Here is a 21,430-nt window from a genome sequence, read left to right on the forward strand (position 1 = left end):
CCAAGATTTGCACTTATGCTTCCTGTTAGTCTGACTATTTATCATAGTTGCCAAATATTTCGTGAATCTAATAAACGTATTTATAAGGAACTAGATAGCATGTATGTAATTATTCCTCCAGTGAAAAAGAATTCTCTGAAAGAAACTACGAACAAGCAATCTATATAAAATTCTACAGTATTTTTCAAATTCATTGCTTTCATTTTTGTTACTAATTCTGTTCGTTGCACTTAAATGCAAGTATGTTAGTTAGGCAAATATTCCATTCGGAATCCACATGGAAGGACAAGCATCGTTCACGTGATCAATCTTCCTCGGTTCAAAGAACGAACGTATCCGACGATGCAAACGAATTTCACTCCTGGGAAACATTGTCTGCGAAAGTAGCGTGACACTCGATCGAACACAGAACGTAGGCTGCTCCGTTCCAGCATTTTCGTTTCATTGCGTTAATCATGCGATGGCCAGCTGGATGGCCGAGAATCAAAATCGGGAATGAGATCGAAACGAACTGTCTGCTTCACATGCTGAACAGCTACGAAATGACGCGATTCTCCACAAATAATAATCATGTTTATGTATAATCGTATACGCATATGTATGTATTTTGTATATCGCTATCACTATATGTATTCTGGAGGATATTTTACTTTTAAATTTCTCATAAACCTATAAACGTCTACAGTCTAACAACTACCAAATGAAAGAGAACACAAATTCACTTAAGCATAAGATGGAAATTTGTTCCTTGCATCGAGACAGAGAAATTAAAAACCATACGCTTCACATCATTAGAAAATTAAATTCTATTATGTACGCCCAATATCTCAGCGCCCTTATTCATGGTTTCTCTTCTCTATTACAACAGACAATACATATACATATATTAACTAAAGGAAAGTCTCCTTCTGTTTTTTCAAAGGACCGGAAAATTAAATTTGAGAATGAATTCAAAAGATGAAAGCACTTAATGAAAGAAGGAAGAAAGGCAAACAATCATATAATGGACATTGATATACCTGATATATAAGTATATGTAATAAAAATCTGGAAGCGTATACTTTAAATTATTTTACATGCTATTGTTACGTCCTGTGACCCCAGAATCTATCCTCATCCATCCTTCGGTCAAGATGGTCAACGACTTTTCAAACATACTCGGATCCGCAGTAATCTATTGCCGTCCTCAGATTTAGATTTTTACTTACGCTCCCTATTGCTCGTCGCGGTAAGACACAGGATATGTGTCCTGTCCCATCCTTATCCACCAGTTCTTTCTTCACCCAATTGGCAGCAATGACCGTTGACATGTCCTCGCTTGCTTATCGAAGATTGCAATAAACAAATCCGCTTGTCTCGTGCTCCAGAGGTACACCCATCAATAGTCTTCCTCCTCGTCATCACCGTCGCCGAACTTCTCTTGTTAACAACTCTTCGGTCAAAACACACTTTCCAGTTTTTAAAAGTTGCTGGAAGTAAAGAAAGTGCGCCGATTATCGTATGGAGACAAGAATTTACGACTCTCGTTGACGCCTTGTACCGCGAATGCGTCTGCTCGCAAACACGGCCGAACAATTATAGTGATATTATATATTTTCATTTATATAAATTTTCTAATAGTTCCTTCATTATCGCTTTTCAGTCGCTCCTTAGAACTCCCGAATAAGTTCTTGTCATTCTTCATCAGGGTACCCATTATCTTATATTGAGAAGGAGTTTCTTGTTGCACGACATTTATGGAATCATGAACAATAGCCGTGTTCCTTTGTTTCAGTATCGTCATCTCGAAATCGTTTCTAGTACGTACAAGAATATCGCACCACGTGACACCTAGGTGACATCTACGCCGAAAGCTGAAGTCGGATCTTCGAATATCTGCAATTCTATGGTTCCCGAACATGTTTTTAACGTGTGCCTAGCTTCGACAATCGACATATCACACAGTCTACGTCCACAAGTCTCAACGATCTCGTCAACGATTCGAAACTGTTTCGATTTAGCTGCCACTCCATTTACGCCCATCTTCGAAATCACGTAGAATGGTTGAACAGCTTCTTTTCTTTCTACGGTGACGCCGTAGTTCTCAGATTTCTTCATTTTGCTTCTAGAATGGACATCCTCAGGATTTTCCGCTTCCGCATTCGATTACGATCTCTGTGGATTACCATATTGCAGGCTATTGACAATCGTTGAGTACATTTTCGTCACTGGTAGAGTTCGTTACTTACGGGTATGGTCCGTTCATCTTCGAAGTTTCCGCTCAAAGATACTAAGGAACCTCTCGACGTTTCACCGTCGCATCTTTCCGACGTACTGACTGCGTGATGAAGACTGAATACTCGTCTCTTGAAGCGCCTGGTCCTTATAGTCTAGCTCTCAGTCCAGGGGGTGTTTTTCTGTCCATATTTCCTTTGAGGAGGGAATCTATTCCTATCCAATCTGGTAACTATCTTACCGTCGTGGGTGTAACTCATCTGGTGTTTATGTTTAACTTTAGAGCGGACCCGTCGAGCACTCCGGGTGGCAGGCACCCTCTTGAGGCACTGTAAATATTACAACATGTGAGGTACAGTCAAAGATGAAATACACAAGTCCAGAAGCGGATATAACACATGAGTCAACAGACACCACAACCCATTAGTCACCCAACTACTAGACACGACGGACCAGATCCGCAGACTAAAAAGAAAATACCCTCTAGATTAAATCCTTAGATTCTACTAGAACCAACAATATAAAACTATTATAATCCATGTCATTGTATCACGCCAAATTAAGGTACTGAAAATTCTCAACGAGAATTGATTGTAAATATTCTAATGAATAAAAAAAAAAATGTAAGGTATGAATTTCCAACTTCCCCAAAAAGACAGATGTGCTGTCCGTACCGTAACGGAAGACCACTCAAAATCCCGAACAACCGATTCATCTAATAAATTTTTGTTTATGACGACCGTGTCCTCAAGACAAGAAGGATTCGTGGGAACTACAACTGCCGTACATTCTTTCCTACTTTCTTCGATTTCCTTTTTCGACTACGATCGAGCTTGCAAAGTCAAACTGAGACTGACTTATTATTCCGTTCTTTGGACATTTTTTAATCGGACTTCATCGAATTTTGGGGCTTCAATTTTCACGTACCGATTCATTCCCGTTAAAGTCAACTCTCTACCGGTGTCTATCAACGCGATCAAATTGCAATCTCCGATCTTAACGTCTCTATAACGCTTTCCTGTAACGACTGCGACACACCACATGCATTCTTAGAGGACTTACATTGTTAAATTGTGATGCGACGTGTCCGTATTCGTGGCATTTTTGCTTGGCACCTTTGCTTTCGTTGGGCAGTTCGCACTTAGGTGATTTTTGTTTCTGCGTAGAAAGCTCCGTCGCATCTCGTCCTCTTGGATTTTTCTTTGACCAGTTTGCCTTTCGTATTCGCGTTTTCCTTCATGTTCACGTACGTAGCGAACTTCTTTTTTAATTTGCGAATATCCTTGGCGCCGTACAGTATGATGTTGTTAGTCTGCTCGCGAATTCCGTCGATAATATACTGTATTACGGCCAAACTCTTCATACTAGCTATCTTCGTTATGCCGAACATTTTGTAAACATACTCGTAGTATGTCTGAGTTTGCTTCTTTGTTCAACGGGACAGCTCCTTATGCACCTTGTTCGTGTCTTCTTTTTTTTTTTCTAATGTGTGACGACTACCTTCTGTCTGCAATTAGTCGCAACTTACTCGTAACTGACTATTCTCTCCACCAAAACGTCCTTTTATACCACGGTTTTCGGTTCCCCTACCATGCACATGTATCTTACAGCTGCTGGTGACCCAAGATGGTCAGGTCCACCATTTTCGATTGCCTATTCTTCTAAACGGATGCGGCCATGTTGTTGACCCACTTAGCCCATTGGAATGTCCCATCCTACCTGGCCCGTTAGGGACCTTTCATTTCTTCACTACCTGTAGTTCGTCGGAATTTTCCCAACGGTTTTTTCAGGATATTACAATATATAAAAGTCTGCGGTCTACAATGACGCTTTGCTTTTTATTGAAGTAGACGGCACTTTTAGGAAAACTCTACATCAGCACTATTGTGTAGTTTTCCTGGCCTTCGAAGCCATTAAGTATTATCTAACACTAAATCAATAAGAAGGGTCTTTCAGTCTCATAGCCTTTTCGGGAACATGCCTTGCATACATTGGTGTTAGGTTATGGTTAGGTTAGTGCAGAGGGCATAGACAGGCCAGTTTCCGTAATTATATAAATATACATAGGCCCATGGCTTCGGAGCTATGTTGTAATGTAACGCTGCCAGAGTGCGCATCTGGAGTAGCATACACTGTACTTATACTATTCCAACACTTATACTCTGATATATTTCTATTCCGCACACACCCACGTGTTCCTCTATCAGATAATCACAACACTTTTAAATATTTCTGATATTTTGCCCACCTGAAAGTTGGGAATAACTGACATCCACTTGAATTCGCGATGCCGCGTTTCATCTTTTGCAACAACAGCACTGACGTTGATGCAACGAAAAATCGGGAAAGAGCTAATTCGAGTAACTGTAGGTACATACCTCAGAGGAGACAATATTTAGGGAGACTGATGATAACGAACGGAACTGAACGGAACTCGGGCTCACGATGGCCTACTTGTCACGTCGATGACACTGATGACATCGAAACCGGGTTAACGCGTACGTGCTGGAGCATTGCACTTTGCTCTAATAGACTCACGGTGTATAGCGAACAAACTGAAACGCAAAGTGCAATTTATTCTAAATGTATATCGTGTATGATGTCGATGAGAATTGTAATGCGATGTAAACTGCTACATTAAAACCGAACTAGGTTGCGGAAGAATATGAGAAAAATGTATAAATTAATTCAGTACGGGCGTACAAATTATTTTATTCGGAAGATCTGCATCGAATAAAATGTCCTCGTTTCAGGAATGAGCGTATCAATGTTCAGAGATCGTCGTTTACTTCATTTTGCTTGTTTCAAATGGTATTATATATAGATAGCTTAACGACACATATTAGCAGGAAGTTTCGAATTGTGTCTATGGCGTTATCTATGCATAATCGATAAACGTTATGTTCCCAAGCTTATTAAAATATGTATACATGTAAAAATATAGATGAAAAAGTTATTCGGTATATAATTGTATAATTACTAGGAATATTGAAAATAAACATATATATTAGGTTATTTTTAGTAGTTTCAGCGTTGCATAAAGCAAGATTTTTCAGGAAACGACACATTGCGTTGTTTTGATTTCCATTCTCCCCGACCAAAATTAGCTAATTTCGTGTGCCTAAAATTTCCACACACCAATTCAGAAAACGCGGTTCACAACGTCAAAGAATAACAACTTACCGCTATATTCCATGCAAGGACAGACAATCAGACTAAAAATTATTCCGTTGAACACATATCAGCAAACAACTATTAAACAATGATTCAAGAAGAAAGATAAAGCAAAGAAAATACTTACTATAGTTTGGTAGGACGATATCCTATTACGATTTAGTTTCTTTTCTCATCGCGAAGTCCGTCGTATATTTTAGCAGAGGAACAGGTCACTGTTACCATGATAACAATTATTCGTAATACGCGCAACGAGGCTCGGTTCAGAACGAATCTTTAAAATCGTGCAAGTTAGGGGCAAGGTTGCGATGACGAGGAAAAAGAACAGGAAACCAATGCGTTTTCACGCTCGTTCACAAGAAGGTCCGTACGTGTAACTGCCGTCTCTACGCGACTGCTTCGACGTAAAACCCGTATACTCTCTAAATATTCAGAAGACTCCGCTTCTGGAATGTTGCTCTCGTTATCAGTGAAAGTTGCGCGATATAAATAAGTAGGTATGCGAACGGTTTACCGGTGTAACGCGTCACCAAAGGCGCTTGAAGAATATCAGGCGATAAAGCTTCTTTCATAGACAGAATGCGTTTCACTGAGCATTTTTGATTATTTACATTCATGCACGTTTTGTACGCATTAACACATTCACTGTCAACAAAATACAATCAAGTAACTCTAGAATTGTATTTCTTTTTCATCAGAAATATCTTTACTTTTAGATTACGGATTTTTATACATTTATGGAAAATTTACGTAGAACGTATATAGTAAAAAAGTACACGTATGTGGTATAATACGGATCATCGTTTTTAGAGGATGCAATAAATTTTAAACGAAGCATAAAAAAACAGAATTTGATAAAATATATATATTTTTAGGTATTTTCAAGTGTTACGCCCCGTGACATAAACCATAAAGAAACCCTCGGTCAAGATGATCATCAGATCTTTATCATCCTTCTTCGGAGCTGCAGGAACCCTAGGGACCGTCATAAATTTTAACATTTTTTACAATCAAGGCCCTTGGGTCCCTTGGTATCTTTCAAGTCGTAACGTTCCTTAGGGTTGTTCATTCCAGGAAAATAGGGGACAGCGGATTTTTCCCATGTATAATGCCATCCACGAACGTCTTTGGTCAGGAGCGGCCGGCAAACATCCTTATCCTACAGTTTTTTCCTCATCTAATTGGCTGCGTTGACTGTTACCCTCGCTTTGTTATCGAAAATTCCCATCAACGAATCCACTTGTCTCGTGTTCCAGGCACACCCATCAATAGTTTTCCTCCCCGACATCACCGTCACCGAACTTCACTTGCTAACAACTCTTCGGTGAAAACACACTTTCCAGTTTTCAAAAATTGTTGGAAATAAAGAGTTATATTTAAATTGTTAACTCAATGTTAATATCATTCGAACCACCCCTATTCTTAATCGAAATAAAGATGATTCGTGGCGTCGATTATCGTATCGTAACGAGAATTTACGACTTTCGTTGACGCGTTATACCGCGAACGCGTCTCTCCGCGAAAGAGTCGACTGAAGTTTTTTTAATTCGAAGATAATTGCACTTTTAAACGCAACCTATGAGAACATTTGACGTTTACTTATGTTTGAAACTTTGTTCGTAATAAAAAATTGGGAGAAAAACACTGAAAACAGTTCAATTCTATTGAAATTACGAAAATATGTACTTAATTGATAATTCTATAAATACCATCATCATTCCTACAACTGCAAATCTAATTATAATTAAACGTTTCCTTTAATAGATATTTATATCAATGGCGTGTATCAGAGTAATCTGCTTTTTATCTATGTATCCTTATGCACAACTTCTAGAAATGTGTATTTTGTTATCTTATCAATACCTTGTCTCGCATTTTGACATTTATATTTAACGCATTTGTACGAATGAACAAGGGACGAAAAAGTCAATTTTTAATTTCATCAAATAGTCAGTAATAAGTGAAAATAAATATAAGAAACTTACTGTGGACTGAAATTTTTTATATCCTCTGAAAGGTGTTCCAAGCTATTATCCGACTCCACGAAAACACCATCTGATATTTCTTCAGAATTTTTGCTCCTTCTAAAAATGGAGAAGACAAAACGAATTGTAGTTAAATATACATTTTTTATACACATTCAAACAAATAGTTTTTATATTCTTCTAACACGCCAGACGCCTTGTATTCGTTCGAGACAATGGCACGCGCTGTAAAAATGACTCATCATTGTGGAAGACTATTCATGAAATACAATGACAGCAGCCACCCTCCGTCGTGTAGGCTCTTACATAATACACGTCTAAAGCTTAAACGAGTTTAATTGGCTCTCGCATTGTTTTTCAAACGGATGAACTAATGAAAGGGTTCACGCGAAAGTTGCATTCGTCGAGTAACAGAAACTAAAATAAAACATGGCTCAAACACTGTTATGTTACAATTAAATGTTCTATAAAAAAACCTACATAGAAGAAACTAGATAGTAGAAAATCCCCAACCACGCCTATGATTTCTAGATACATCTTTTATTAATTAAGGCATACATATAATATTGACAGGAAGTTTCTAAAATTCATCTCCTGGAACTTTATAGAGCTCATGAAATTCAATTGTTTCACCTTCGTAGAATCGATGATTCTTCATGGTACGCTATAACTCATCCGAATCGCCACTCCTATAAGATACTACGAAACACTATCAAACGTGTTTTATTAATCATATCATGAGACGAACAAGTTCCGTCATCGCTCTAGTATGAATACGTTACGTAGGTTCTACGAGCCATTCGGCTCGGGTCACACGGAGACGAGGTCAGTGTAGCATGATGTCCTTGTGCCATATCGCGGTTCACATTCTCATAGAATCGACTGAAACGAAAGCACCGACGATCTAGAAACGGAACCAGATTTCGCGCGCTCAGCGAGACCTAGCGCATTCGTCTCTTTCTTAGTCGTTCGTTGCCAGATACTGAAAGCGATAGAGCAGCGAAACGATTCGCGATTCCGCGTGAAAAAGGGGCCAGCAGCCACTACAAATGTACGGAGAGAGTGCATTCACGATTACGACAAAGGCCGTTGCACTCAAGTGCATCGAACCTGTCGTTATTCGCGGTTCGGCGATCCAGCATAAACGATTTTTCGACGAACGAGAATCAACGTCGCTGAAAAATTATCGAACTATCAGCAATTCTGAGAAATGAAAATAAAAAGAAAGATTTGATTTGTAATAAGAACTAAGGAGCAAGTTGATTGAAGTTGAAATGAAAGTTGTAGAAATATCTAGGTATAGAAAATGGAAGTTTAAGAAGATATTTTCAACAAAACAAGGATTTAGGTAGCATAAGATTTAGGTTTCAAGAAAGTAGGAATTCTAATTATTTTTTACAATAGTCAATGAACATCTCTTGGGCATTTATTCAGGGTGCAATTTGTATCTAACATTTCCTATTAATTACTCGATTAGCTGATTTGTAGCTACAGCTCTTTCCGTGTAATTTTATAAATGATCTCCTTCATTTCCAATATAATAGATGGTGAATTGAACCTTGCAATCATAGTTTACTTGCCGTCAGACATTAAGTTTTGAACTTTTAATCATATTTTATGTCGGCACTGCAATGAAATGTAGTATTTGCGTAATTGTACATGTCGACTATAATGTACTTGTTAAACTCTTTGTTAACCTTTTTAGATGACCTAATCGGAGAATTACGTTTTTAATGAGAAGTCGTTACCGGTATCAATTTCAAGAATTTTCTGATGCAGCTAGACGTGATGTTGATCTTGTTCAATTACTACCTGAAATATCCACCAATTTTTTACACGTTCACTCATTTTTTGCTCGTTAAATTTCCCTTCATTTGCTATTAAGTATAATCGGCTACGGGTTTGGTAGTGATTAACTGTTATGTAACATTAAAATTTAATACATCATTTTTACAAACCTAAAAGATACTTAAACTTAAGTTATTGTATGAAACTTAAACAAGCTAAAAAATAATCTTAAAAATACTATATTTTGTTTTAGGGGCTATATTCATATAACAAGATAATAACAACGTAGATTTTACATAGAGAATTTTACATTTGACTAATAGCTGAATGTTTATTGGAAATGGTTTGTAATCTTTCAACTGACATGTTTCAATCAGTAGGTAATAACTACATAGTAGAATATGCTACCTACTTTGCAAAGAAGGGAGAGAAAGCTATTTAAGAAAATTTTCCAAAGGAAGACAAATGGAATGTCATTTATCATAGCTACGTTTCTTATCATACACGCCAAAGCATCATTTGCGACGCAATCAAGGTTTTCAACCGACCTACTGTGCCAAATCATAAACTAACCTAACGAGACCAATTTTCGTGTGCATCGCGATCAACAAACAGAACATCACGAAGGAGGAGGATCAGGTTGCCGTAGCTCGCAAAATCTCCGACAATTTGTAGCGCGGAAGTCATCCAGGGCAAGCCGCTTAGAGGGATCGTAAGTATTACTTACTCCTCGTTAAAGCCTGAAGATGACATCGCCGACATCCGCCGTTAACAAACTACTTGCGCCAACAATGCGAAAAAACAGAGTGGTCTCTCTCGGCCCACGTACATACACCGGAGCACTCCAGTCTCGCTTTGGGCTATTACTACATTTAACGAGTCACTTCGTGCTTTTATACAACACCAACACCACTCCCTGATAAGAGTTCTCTTGATGATAGTGGGTTTATATGCCTTGTCGGTACGCCGGTGATTCCGTTTCTTGCACAGTGCAATTGCTTTTTATCTTCGTGTACTAGTTGATTCATATCTAACGCACCCATGGACAAATGTATATTGCGAAAGTGAAAATTTTAATTGAATCGAGTATGTTTTGAAATGAAATATTGTACAGATGCTTAGTTTTCACAAAATTTTATGAGGAGAGTATTGTCAGTAATTCTTTGTTTATTTCATTGATAATAGATTTACTTTAATTCTTCGTACCGTATTAATTTATGTGAAGGAATGAAAAATATATGTATTTACCTAAAGCGTTTGTCATAATCCCCACACTTTCCAAGATAACCTCAACGTGACGAGACTCCGGATAAAAGCAATTGTATCTTTTGCTTCAAATCGCTACCAACTGAAAAATAATAATCCGCGTCTTACTTTACATGCACCTTACGGAGAAATTTCTCTATAGACAATTTTGTGACTTCGATACAATAGGTCTACTACTAGATGTCGCAGCGGGCTATAAATTAAACTTCACTAGATGTAAATAGTGCATCTATACGAATGCAGAAAATAATAATTGGGGTAGGAGATACGCGTCGTTCGAAGAGTCACCATGTGAAGACTGAATGCGTATAAATATGTTACAAGTGGGATGAAAAGTAGATCGTCTAAATACCAACGGTGGACGTACGTCGTGACTTAGAAAGTGTTAATCGTGCAATTGACCGACGTTTCCGTTTACGCTGTACCCTCGGTAGAACTGGTTTGTCACTATGCTACGTGTACATTGATAAATAAATCTATCGATGTGCATGGCTCTTGAAACTGTATTTATCTCAATTAAATATCGTTTGCTACTGAGAACGTGATAAGGATAATGAAAATACGCCAACGCATTTTCGCGTTTGAGATCAAGTGAAACTGGAGCTTGACACAAATAGGGAAAACATACATATTATATATTTTCAGTTACGCTTGTAATGCAGAGGAAAACATGAAGACTTGCAAACTTTTCTTTCTATGATTTTATGAATAGTTTAATTTTCTACGAGAAGTTTGTTCAAAATATAGAATAATTGCTTGAAAAGTTCTTTTTGTGGTTAGAAAGCTGGCTATGTGTGTATAATAAATAGTAATATCGTAAGAATATGTAAATTATTAGAAATTTATGTTAAATTATGTGTACACGATTGTATAGTACGTATAAAGCAAACATATGCTAGTAACAAGTCAAGGATATCATACTGTTTACCTGTTTATCCTTCATGTGCCTAAGTATAAATACACATAGGTATATATAACTTAAAATATCTTTTAAATGTAAGATTCTATTACTCTAATATTTTTAATATTTGAAGATAAATTTATCACTTATTATTCTATAAATAAATTTCATATTGTAGTTTGTAAATAGAACATTTTTAAAATTGCGTAAAAATATCATTACAGTGTTTAAAATTTATACTAGTACATATCAAATTTTTTATTCTCAATTTATTTGACAATTGATTTAAAACTATTATATTTATTTCTATGTTCGAATAGAAATTCGAAATTTGGCCAAATAAACTTTACCAGTAATGTGATTGGCTGGTCATGTCACTGTAGTCAATTCAGTCTCTTTCGCGATATTAATTTTTAAATACATATTTGATATTTAAATTAGAAAGAACTATTAAATTACAAACTTCAAGAAATATAATATCTTTTTCAATTTTTAAATAGATATTTCATTTAAGAAACTAGAAAATAAAAATCTATACTTAAATTTCATAATTTCAGGAGTTAAATATATGTATAATGATATACATGATAAATTTGAATCCCGTGCGCGGCGCTGATTGGAAAAGTAATTTTGTCGCATTAGCCAATCAGAAATTAACTAAACGATTCTGTAGACGCGAACGTCATTCTCCCGCCGAAAACCGTGGCATAAACATTACGATCCGGTTTCAGGTACGTGATTTTCGTTGTGTAGTACATATTTCCATTGTCATTTAAAAGTTATCGTCAGTCTTATTCAATCAATACGTATTTGTGTAATAGCTTTAATTACATGAATTAAATAATAACATTTATAATACTACATGCTTTGTTACAAATTATGTACAGCATTTACTAACATTACGAGACTGTGAGGTTTGATGATTCATTCCTTCGTGGTGACGATTTCTGAGCTCCAAGAGCCAAGAATGTAAGTAATCTTTGAATATCATACTTTAAATAATTGTATTTTATGTTTGTTGTTTCAATTATTACCAATTATGAAAAAATGAAATTGACACAGTGTCTTTAAGAATAAATTATAAAAATATTAGAACAAATACAAAAATATTTTATGAAATAAATATATTTTGTTAAAGATTTTTCACATTACGCCATGGAATGCAGTGGGTCTTTTTTGATGACTGCTTTTGCGATAGCTTAGGACGATTTACTGCAGCGTTGATGGCAACATCCTTCGCATCTAATCGTGAATCGCATGAATTTTTGTTCCTCCGGTCACTCAATCATGTCGTAGGATGAAAGGTCCGCATCGACACGGGTGACTGGTTGTATTACGTAGAATTGTATGCGAGTATAGTGACCGCGAGTATTTATTGTATTCGTGAGTAGTAACACTTTGTATTTTAACGTCTTATTTACTAGCTTAGGATAGATCTTCCTGCACATTGCATTTTTTATATTATCAATATGATATTGGTGATTAAGATTCTATATTATTAATATTAATATAATGTTAACAACTGGTAGGAACTATATTATATTGATAATTATTGTTTGATAATTGCATCACCAGAATTACTTTTAGAATATGATTATGTATATCCATAACAATATACATGAGACGTGAATATTTGAATCCATAATAAATATTAAAATGATATTGATTATTTCGTAGCGGAGAAGTCTGATATCCTCCGACTTTATTACAATTCTTGCACAATGATAATAACGAGAATTCATAATGTATAAAATAATGCATACAATAAATAATTTTAATAATAAATCAAATGTAATTTTATCTTCTACTTCATTACTATCTTAATTTACATAATTCTTTGATCTTCATATTATAAACTGAAGTATAATTTAAATTGTATAATAAAGTGTTAGAGTTCAGCTCCTTCCGTATGAAAGTATATTAAATGTTATGTGCAAGAAGAAACTTCGCGACAGGTAAATTTCTGAATTAAAGCAACAAGTTTTGAACATTGCTTTCATATTTTTTTAAAATATGCTTTGATGAAGAGATAACCTGAGATTATGTACATTAATATTAAATTCAGAATCAGTTATAAAATAAATTTCTTGTTCATTTCCAATCTTTTTCTTTCTAAAATTTTAATAATTCATTAAATCAGTACAGTAGATACAAAGTACATATATGAATACACTAATCAATTTTAGCTCAGGATTTTCAGGTTCAACCTTTTCCGTGTTCATTACCAGGAGCTCATTCACGTGACCAGGTGTTACTTGGGTAAAATAGGCAATGGGCACGATCATAGTTCATAAATTTACAATAATTTTTCAGCGATTGACGATGCGTTAACGTATTGTGCACGATGTATTTTCGGCATTGTGTGTGTGTGTTGTTAGGACGTGGAATTACGTCATTTTGACTATGTAATATTAAATAGTAAAAAAGAAATTTACAAATATTAATTCAATCAAGAACTATAATAATAACCAGATCTGCTATTAAATATTACAAATTGTAGATAGTAATATTATTAATCTTATCATCAAATCAGAATGATAGTACCAAATCTTTATCTACAATTACACATACGCTATGCAATACATACAATAAAGTTTTTGAAAGATATACATACACTTTTGGTTATCAATTTTCGTAATTAAAATTAAGATTTATGTATCTTTACTGCGTTTAACGCAATGGTCGTTAGACTTCGTCAGTCGATTTCAGGAGAATGGTAAATAAATTAAATTGTACAAGTAGTGTACCAAATAAACAAGTTATGTGGGAAAATCGTGCAATGAGTGAGTTGATAAGCTTGTGTTTTATTATTTTTTAATTAATTAAATTAATTTATTTAGTTATTTAATAAGTTACTTTTTGCTTTACGATTAGAGAATATCGAGCCTAGGTGTAAGTTTCAATGGGCATTGCGCTCGAAGAAAGAAGAGGCTAGAAGCTGAAGAGGCCCGGCAAATAGCCATGAAAGAGAGCAACTATTAATGGTTTCCCATCCTCTGGATCATTCAGGGCATAGGAAGTCATTATTGTTACTACTTTGTCACTATGGTCACTTTTAATATTTGTAGTAGTAGTAGTAGTAGTAGTAGTAGTAGTATTAATTTGTTTTTTGGCTGAAGTACATTCCGGCCTACCATAATTTTGGGCAAATCGCGTTTTGTTTTATTAATATTACGAATAATTGGTTTGGTTCGAAATTTTCCGTCCTAAATCAGAGTTACGAAAAACAATTGATTTCGATTTTAATTAACATTGCGATAGAATAATGACCGTGTTTGCCTCATTGTATATACGTATTTCTTATTATGAATAATTAGAATTTATTAAAAAGTAATATTATAACTTGACACGTTTTTGTTTATCTAAAGTTGAATTAAAGAAATGTAAATTCTTAATTAATTCTGTAATGCTGCGGTTTGTTGTTATCGAGAATATTTGAAGTAACTTTTCATTCATTCATACAGAAATAGTGATTTTTATTTAATTCATTTTGAAAATTTGTATTGCAATTAGTATTCTAACGCGATTCCTTAAATTATTTTTACAATTAGTTGATAGTTGCATTGATAGAATATAGCGTTTTCTAATTAGTGTTGCGCCTGTAAAAATGCCCAAAATTGTTCCACTGGGATTGTTGAAGTATATTCTTACTTTCTGAATATCACCTGATGTAGCTAAAAACAAGCTGCACAGAAATGGTCATATATCAGCAACCTCCAACATGGTTGTACTGGATTTTCCGCTATTAGTGTTGCGTATACTTAAATATGAGTATATTGATTAGTTTTTATTAGTATTGCGTAAATGATTAAAACACTCTATTGTCGTGTATGTTTTCAAGATTTAAACAACTTTTTTTCTATTCTTTTTCATGATAAATCACTCATTGCGGTTTATTTTGAGAATTTTGTATGTTATATGTAAATCTACTGGTACATTAGTGTCACAAGATAGAAAAAATGTTTCACTCACAATTTCAAGTGGATGATCTGTTCTAAGTTGGTTTATTTTTCAACATTTTTTTTTATAAGAGCGTTTGTTACTGAAAATATATCTGTTTAGTGTTTATGAATATTTTTAACTTGGCTTAAGGATGATTTAAGATTAAATACATATCAAGTACATAAAGAAAAGTAATATTGAAAAATATGATTTATATAATGCGAAAAGTTTATAATGCGAAAAATAATGATAATTAAGTTTGTAATATTTTGCAGAGCGTTAATATATATGTATGTATACATGTATACATGTAAATACATATATATATATATATATGTATTTTTGGATAGAGGAGCTTCCTATTCACAGCAATTTCCACGTGGCGAGAGCTAGGCAATTGGTGTTAAATATTTGATAAATACATTGTACTGTATCATTATGGTTAATAGTTATGATATAGTTATGAATTATATAGCAAATATTATAAACTGATTAGCCGTGCTCGTAATTATTAATTGTAAAATCTAAAATTGTGAAATATACATAAACTGAATCTTTGAGTAAGATATTATACATACTTAAAAATCTGAAAAAGTATTATTCCTTGAAGTTTGATTTATAGCATAATACATTTTTTCGGATAGATTTTCGACAATTATAAGATATCTTGTCCTACATGTTATTTATTAACATCTCATGGTAAAATTTATTTTTAATTCCATGTATCGTTGCAGTCTTATTCTATACTGAATTGATAATAATGGAAATGACACTAAAATGGTAAAAGCGGTTTCTAGTGCATTGAGTTCTAGTTCTATTACTTACATTGTCTATGTTGTATAACTTTGTTTTGTAATATCGACCTGTAGAGATCGCCACTTAACACAGTAAAATTTAAACACATTTGAGGTTAGGATTTCCATTGTCAGGATTGTTAGAGATCTGTTACAATTTATACCACGTGTTCCGGATTTTTAGTACGTGATATAGTAGTTATTACGAAGATATTTTGGGAGAATATAATTTCTTAAAGTAGGTATTATTCATGCAATTAATTGTTTTTAAGTTTATATTTTCGAGTATATTGCATATATTCGAGTACGTAGTTCGAGGTTATATCACTATCAAGTAGTATATTAATTTCTGTGTATTATTAATTAATTTAATAAATGTTCAACATCAATCCAGTTGTTCATTTTTAATATTCATATGTTCATTAAAAATAAATTTAATTTTATTATTACAGATAAAATTAGAATTCCATATTCGGTACTTAAATAATGTATCACTATTTAGATAAAATATAATTAATTTACCATTACGATTATGATTTAGATATATAAAAACAAAATGGGAAAATCATTACGTAGTAAATGGAAGAGGAAGTGTAGAGCAATTAAAAGGGAACGCTATAAAGTAAAAGAATTAGAAAGACTAAAAAAGACGTTAGGTATTGATGAGAATGGGATACCAGATGTTGAAATGTCAGAAATATCAAAAATTGCTACAGGTAGGGCACAGTTCTGCTTAATATGTTACTATTTTTACATAATGATTTCAATTGATTTTAACGTTTGTCTCAAGTTGTTGATGCCAAGACAATAAAGGAAAATGAAAAAGCTAACGATGACACTAAAGCAGATAATGAAAAAATGGATGTGGACACTGATAAAAGAATATATAATAAAAAAACAATGTTGGATCAGTATGGAAATTATCCTATATGGATGAACAGTCGAAAGATTATGAAGATCAAGAAGGGTAGACCAAAAAAGCAAAAGGGAAACATAAAGCCACATAAGAGGTTAACAAGGAGACAGAGAAAAGCAATGAAGCAACAGTAAATCTTCTATATAAAATTGATAGCATTGATTAATAGTACTGTTCTTTACTTTTGTATTAGTAAGTAACAAAAGTAAATTGTATTATTATAGTAAACTGTTATACTAATTATGTTATGTGAATCAGCAAACATCATTCAAATTTCTTCTCCATTTTATTATAAAGCTGAATACAAATAATCATAATGATTATTTAAGTTAGAATTCTACTATATTCTAAATTCTACTATACTAAATAAAGTATCATAAAAGCTAAAGAGATGGCAGTGATAGTATGCAATTTTCTCACATAAATATTACATCTATGGGCAATGTCCAATGTTTTTGACACTTTTCTTTCGTTATAGCAATTTTAAAACTTCATTGAGCCAGTGTTCATTGGTATTGCTGATCTGCAACGTAATCTTAAACGATTTTCCAGTTCCACCACTCTACTTGTTAAATGTTGCATTTTTCTTCTCTCTAATTCGTATTCTCTCAATTTGCTCCTCATTTGATATATCTCCTGCTGCATGAGTTGCTATAAACAGAACTGCGTTTTTAAACAGAAGTATATATTTTATGAGACGTTAATAAAGTGGTAACTAACCACATTTTCGATAGATCTCTTCATTTCGTTAATAGTTTCAACCACAGACGCAACTTTGACAGTCATGTCCATCGTTTCTGTATCTCTCTTCTTCCCTTTTGCGAATTGCTAAAGATATAATAAGCAGTAAATATAATACATGACATCATTTCATTATCCAAACATTTCATGTTTGTGATTTTTACTTCTATCACATAAATTTATAATTATTTTTATCCGAATTTTCTTTATTTCAGCGAATTATCTATTTTTGAATGTTGATTCAAAACTAAACGACAAATTAATAACTTTATTTTAAATTGTAATGTAGTAGAGATACTATTGAGTGTTACCCACTCGTACAAAATATTAATATTCATCTTTGTTGGTTGGTTTAATAGAGCCGCTTATAAATGAAATAAAAGTTTGAAAAAAATTGTGACATACCAAATGCACTTATGTTAAAGAATTTTTTAAATCTTCAAGATATTAGAAAATCAGCCCCAACTAGTTCCCTTTTTATTAACACCAAAACTGGGAACAAACTGTTTTTCAAGTTTCTACATAATTCATACATGCCCATAACGATCGGACTAGACTTTAAAATAAGAAGGAAATCCTTCAACCTGCTGCATCCGCGTTTCTATCGTCTCGCGAGCGTATCTCTCCCTTATAAGTCAAATAACACATGGCAAGCCATTGTCTGGCATACCTTTTCGAGCTTGGTAAGCCTTTTCAGTATAATCTCATAGTCCTGATCGAGGTCATCGTCAGTCACCTCATTTTCCGTATCTGTAAATGGGAGTCTCTGATATTGTCATTTAACCATAGAATTCACAGTATGCTTGCATTTACGGAAATAATATTGGAGAAATGAGAGCAAGAAGAAAGAAAGGCAAAGAACAGAAGAATTTACAATTACAAACCATGCGACGAGATCGCCGGACGCTTTGTCGTTGTTGTTTCGTGGAAATCATTCTCCAAGTCTCGAGCCTCGAATGCTGTATCTTCGGTGACTGAAAAAGAGATGAAAGCGTGATCAAAGTGGAAGTAATTTGATCTGCGATCAGATTCTCAGGTTTAGGACAAGGATTACTGTTTCCGGTTCTTGTAAGACTGCGAAATATTGATACTAAAGACGTAATGTACGTTTACGATGTGCAGCATTTCGCTTGACGCTATTACATACCGTTGCGTACTGTTTGAAAAGAAATTTGATTCCGTAATAAATTTATTCAATGATCGCCTCTTTCTGCCTTATAGAGCAAGTGGCAGTGCCTTTATTACTATGGTTTAGTTCTATCTGTAGTTTATGATTAAAGTTAATGGAAACAATATAATACTTTGATATTCTATTATAGTAAGAATTGATGTAGTAAATTAATAAAAATGGTTTGAAATTACTGATAATGGTTCGAATTACTTGTATCAGGGAAAAGAATTATATTTATTGTTAGGGATATTAAAACAGCAGGAGGATTGTAGGAATACAATCTTTTTTTTTTAATGTTCTTTTATAATATAATCTCTAGAGTTATTCCTAATAAAATTATGATTGGAACTTTTATTTAAATAGGTCACACTTTACACTTATCGTCTGTGTCCTGTATTACGGCTTGGTCACATTTTAAGCTGAAAATCACTCAAGCTTAAAATTTAGGTCAATCTACCACATGTCAGTCTGTTTTCTAAAGCTCAGCCAATTTCGAGCGATCTTGAACTTGACCATTGGCAACCTTTTTCTTCTCACATAGTCAGACCTCGTGTAGATGACACTGAGGTTCAAGATCAATGGGAACGATGTGACAAAACGGTATAGTCCTTTCGATAAAAAGAACATTGTCGTTGGTTTATTTAAAATTCGAGAACGTACAATGGGACGAGAACAACAAGAAGCCATTCAAAAACTTGTTGTTCGCTGGTGCTAGCAGCAGCGTATGTGTAACGTTTCATAGACAGCATGTAAATTGGTCGAAAAGTGCTACTTCGTGTGTTTCTCAATAGCATATTAGTCACTGTCGAGAAATCTCGAAAACAAATTCATCTTTGACAGTCGAGTAGAATTTTTCCAACGATTACTCACTATTCTTTCGACAGGACTGGCCGTCTTTTTGTAGTTGGAAACCGGGTCTGCAGTGGCACTCGTAGGTTCCGGGTAGGTTTCTGCAAAGTTGATCGCAGGGCTTCTCTGTCACGCACTCGTCGATGTCTGTAACGTTGGTAGACAAGTTATGCTAATTCGTGCAAAAATTAATTGCATAAACGTGACAGCTGCACGCTACCGACTGATCCATCGCGAAGTCCTTCGATTTCCGGCCAGTAGTATTGCGCAAATTCTCCGCAATAAAACGTTGCCTTTCGTTGGTCCGATGAATTTCTCGAAATGAGCTCGAGGATTTTACAGAATAAATTACTGGCAATGTAGATTGCTCGTTTAGTTGGTGAGTGATCGAGGATAAGTGGGGAAAGGTGGGGATCGGTGCCATTTAAAGTAACTTGCTCATTGATCGACATAAAAAAATGAGGCGAGTATAAAGGAAATTGAGTGCTCTTTCAGTGTCTAAGATTTGTATAAATCATTTTGGCTTAATTATACGAAGGACACATTTTATTCGCATATTCCATATAGCTTTGATAACATATAATATTATATGGTAGAAAGTGAAACGCGATCAAATTTTTCTATTCAACGTGTTTAATGTTGAGTTATCGTTTAATCGATGATAGTATTAAAATAATATTACAGTATCAAATAATCTTAATAATAATACACTATTAAATGCTATACACACGCACAATATAAAAATGAATAGCGATAGATCAGTTTGAATTTTAACCAAAATCGATATTTTTTAAATTTGCAAAGGACCTAACTATGATACGTCAAATTTTTGCCAACGAAATAAAGTATTCTTCCCTTAGCTTTATTATAATTCTTGGGTTTCTTCTCAACCTTACTTTCTCTTCTATTGGGTTGCCAACTAAGTGATTGCGGATTTTGTCACTACCCCCAATGAAAAAAACCGCAATCACTTAGTTTCCAACCCAATAGAAGAGAAAGTAGATAGCTGGCAACTAAGTGATTGCGGATTTTGTCATTACCCCCAATGCAAAAATCCGCAATCACTTAGTTGCCAACCCAATAGAAGAGAAAGTAAGTAGTTGGCAACTAAGTGATTGCGGATTTTGTCATTACCCCCAATGCAAAAATCCGTAATCACTTAGTTGCCAACCCAATAGAAAAGAAAGTGAATGATTGCGGATTTTGTCATTATTCCCAATGCAAAAATCCGCAATCACTTAGTTGCCAACCCAATAGAAGAGAAAGTAAGTAGTTGGCAACTAAGTGATTGCGGATTTTGTCATTACCCCCAGTGCAAAAATCCGCAATCACTTAGTTGCCAACCCAATAGAAGAGAAAGTAAGTAGTTGGCAACTAAGTGATTGCGGATTTTGTCATTACCCCCAATGCAAAAATCCGTAATCACTTAGTTGCCAACCCAATAGAAAAGAAAGTGAATGATTGCGGATTTTGTCATTATTCCCAATGCAAAAATCCGCAATCACTTAGTTGCCAACCCAATAGAAGAGAAAGTAAGTAGTTGGCAACTAAGTGATTGCGGATTTTGTCATTACCCCCAATGCAAAAATCCGTAATCACTTAGTTGCCAACCCAATAGAAAAGAAAGTGAATGATTGCGGATTTTGTCATTATTCCCAATGCAAAAATCCGCAATCACTTAGTTGCCAA

General features: G+C 34.4%; 2 protein-coding genes and 3 long non-coding RNA genes across 7 annotated transcripts in view; 3 read left to right on the forward strand and 2 right to left on the reverse strand.

The window, feature by feature from the left end:
- Positions 1–1,663: 1,663 nt before the first annotated feature.
- LOC126915172 (uncharacterized) lies at positions 1,664–10,677 on the reverse strand. Of its 2 annotated transcripts, XR_007710046.1 has the most exons (6): positions 10,410–10,677; positions 9,889–10,191; positions 7,374–7,472; positions 5,516–6,707; positions 2,229–2,543; positions 1,664–2,154 (listed from the first exon to the last, which is right to left on the reverse strand). It is a non-coding gene; the product is annotated as an uncharacterized LOC126915172 (long non-coding RNA). The 2 variants fall into 2 exon arrangements; XR_007710045.1 differs by lacking the exons at positions 5,516–6,707; positions 7,374–7,472; positions 9,889–10,191; positions 10,410–10,677 and adding an exon at positions 3,277–3,408 and having other exon boundaries at positions 1,676–2,154.
- A 170-nt stretch (positions 10,678–10,847) lies between these two features.
- The window catches only part of LOC126915173 (uncharacterized), a 51,855-nt gene continuing 41,272 nt past the window's right edge, over positions 10,848–21,430 (forward strand). Inside the window, exons 1-4 of the long non-coding RNA XR_007710047.1 lie at positions 10,848–11,423; positions 11,886–12,059; positions 12,216–12,297; positions 12,467–12,576. This is a non-coding gene — a long non-coding RNA (uncharacterized LOC126915173). The remainder of the gene's footprint in view (positions 11,424–11,885; positions 12,060–12,215; positions 12,298–12,466; positions 12,577–21,430) is intronic.
- LOC126915154 (protein LLP homolog) lies at positions 16,137–17,223 on the forward strand. 2 transcript variants are annotated; one of them, XM_050719593.1, is made up of 3 exons: positions 16,137–16,302; positions 16,606–16,780; positions 16,855–17,223. In XM_050719593.1, exons 2-3 carry the CDS (start codon positions 16,621–16,623, stop codon positions 17,112–17,114), a joined length of 420 nt encoding a protein of 139 aa, XP_050575550.1. In that variant the 5' UTR covers positions 16,137–16,302; positions 16,606–16,620; the 3' UTR covers positions 17,115–17,223. The 2 variants fall into 2 exon arrangements, with proteins under 2 accessions (XP_050575550.1, XP_050575551.1); XM_050719594.1 differs by having other exon boundaries at positions 16,140–16,302; positions 16,517–16,780.
- The window catches only part of LOC126915088 (uncharacterized), a 29,659-nt gene continuing 25,492 nt past the window's right edge, over positions 17,264–21,430 (reverse strand). Inside the window, exons 5-9 of the mRNA XM_050719469.1 lie at positions 19,763–19,888; positions 18,606–18,695; positions 18,392–18,471; positions 17,701–17,808; positions 17,264–17,631 (exon numbers count right to left, since the gene is read on the reverse strand). Of these exons, the coding sequence (XP_050575426.1) occupies positions 17,464–17,631; positions 17,701–17,808; positions 18,392–18,471; positions 18,606–18,695; positions 19,763–19,888 (572 nt within the window). The 3' untranslated portion in view covers positions 17,264–17,463. The remainder of the gene's footprint in view (positions 17,632–17,700; positions 17,809–18,391; positions 18,472–18,605; positions 18,696–19,762; positions 19,889–21,430) is intronic.
- On the forward strand, positions 17,937–19,089 carry LOC126915183 (uncharacterized). The gene is made up of 2 exons (XR_007710060.1): positions 17,937–18,404; positions 18,511–19,089. It is a non-coding gene; the product is annotated as an uncharacterized LOC126915183 (long non-coding RNA).

The sequence above is a fragment of the Bombus affinis genome, chromosome 4 (assembly GCF_024516045.1).
Source record: "Bombus affinis isolate iyBomAffi1 chromosome 4, iyBomAffi1.2, whole genome shotgun sequence".
Taxonomy (NCBI): domain Eukaryota; kingdom Metazoa; phylum Arthropoda; class Insecta; order Hymenoptera; family Apidae; genus Bombus; species Bombus affinis.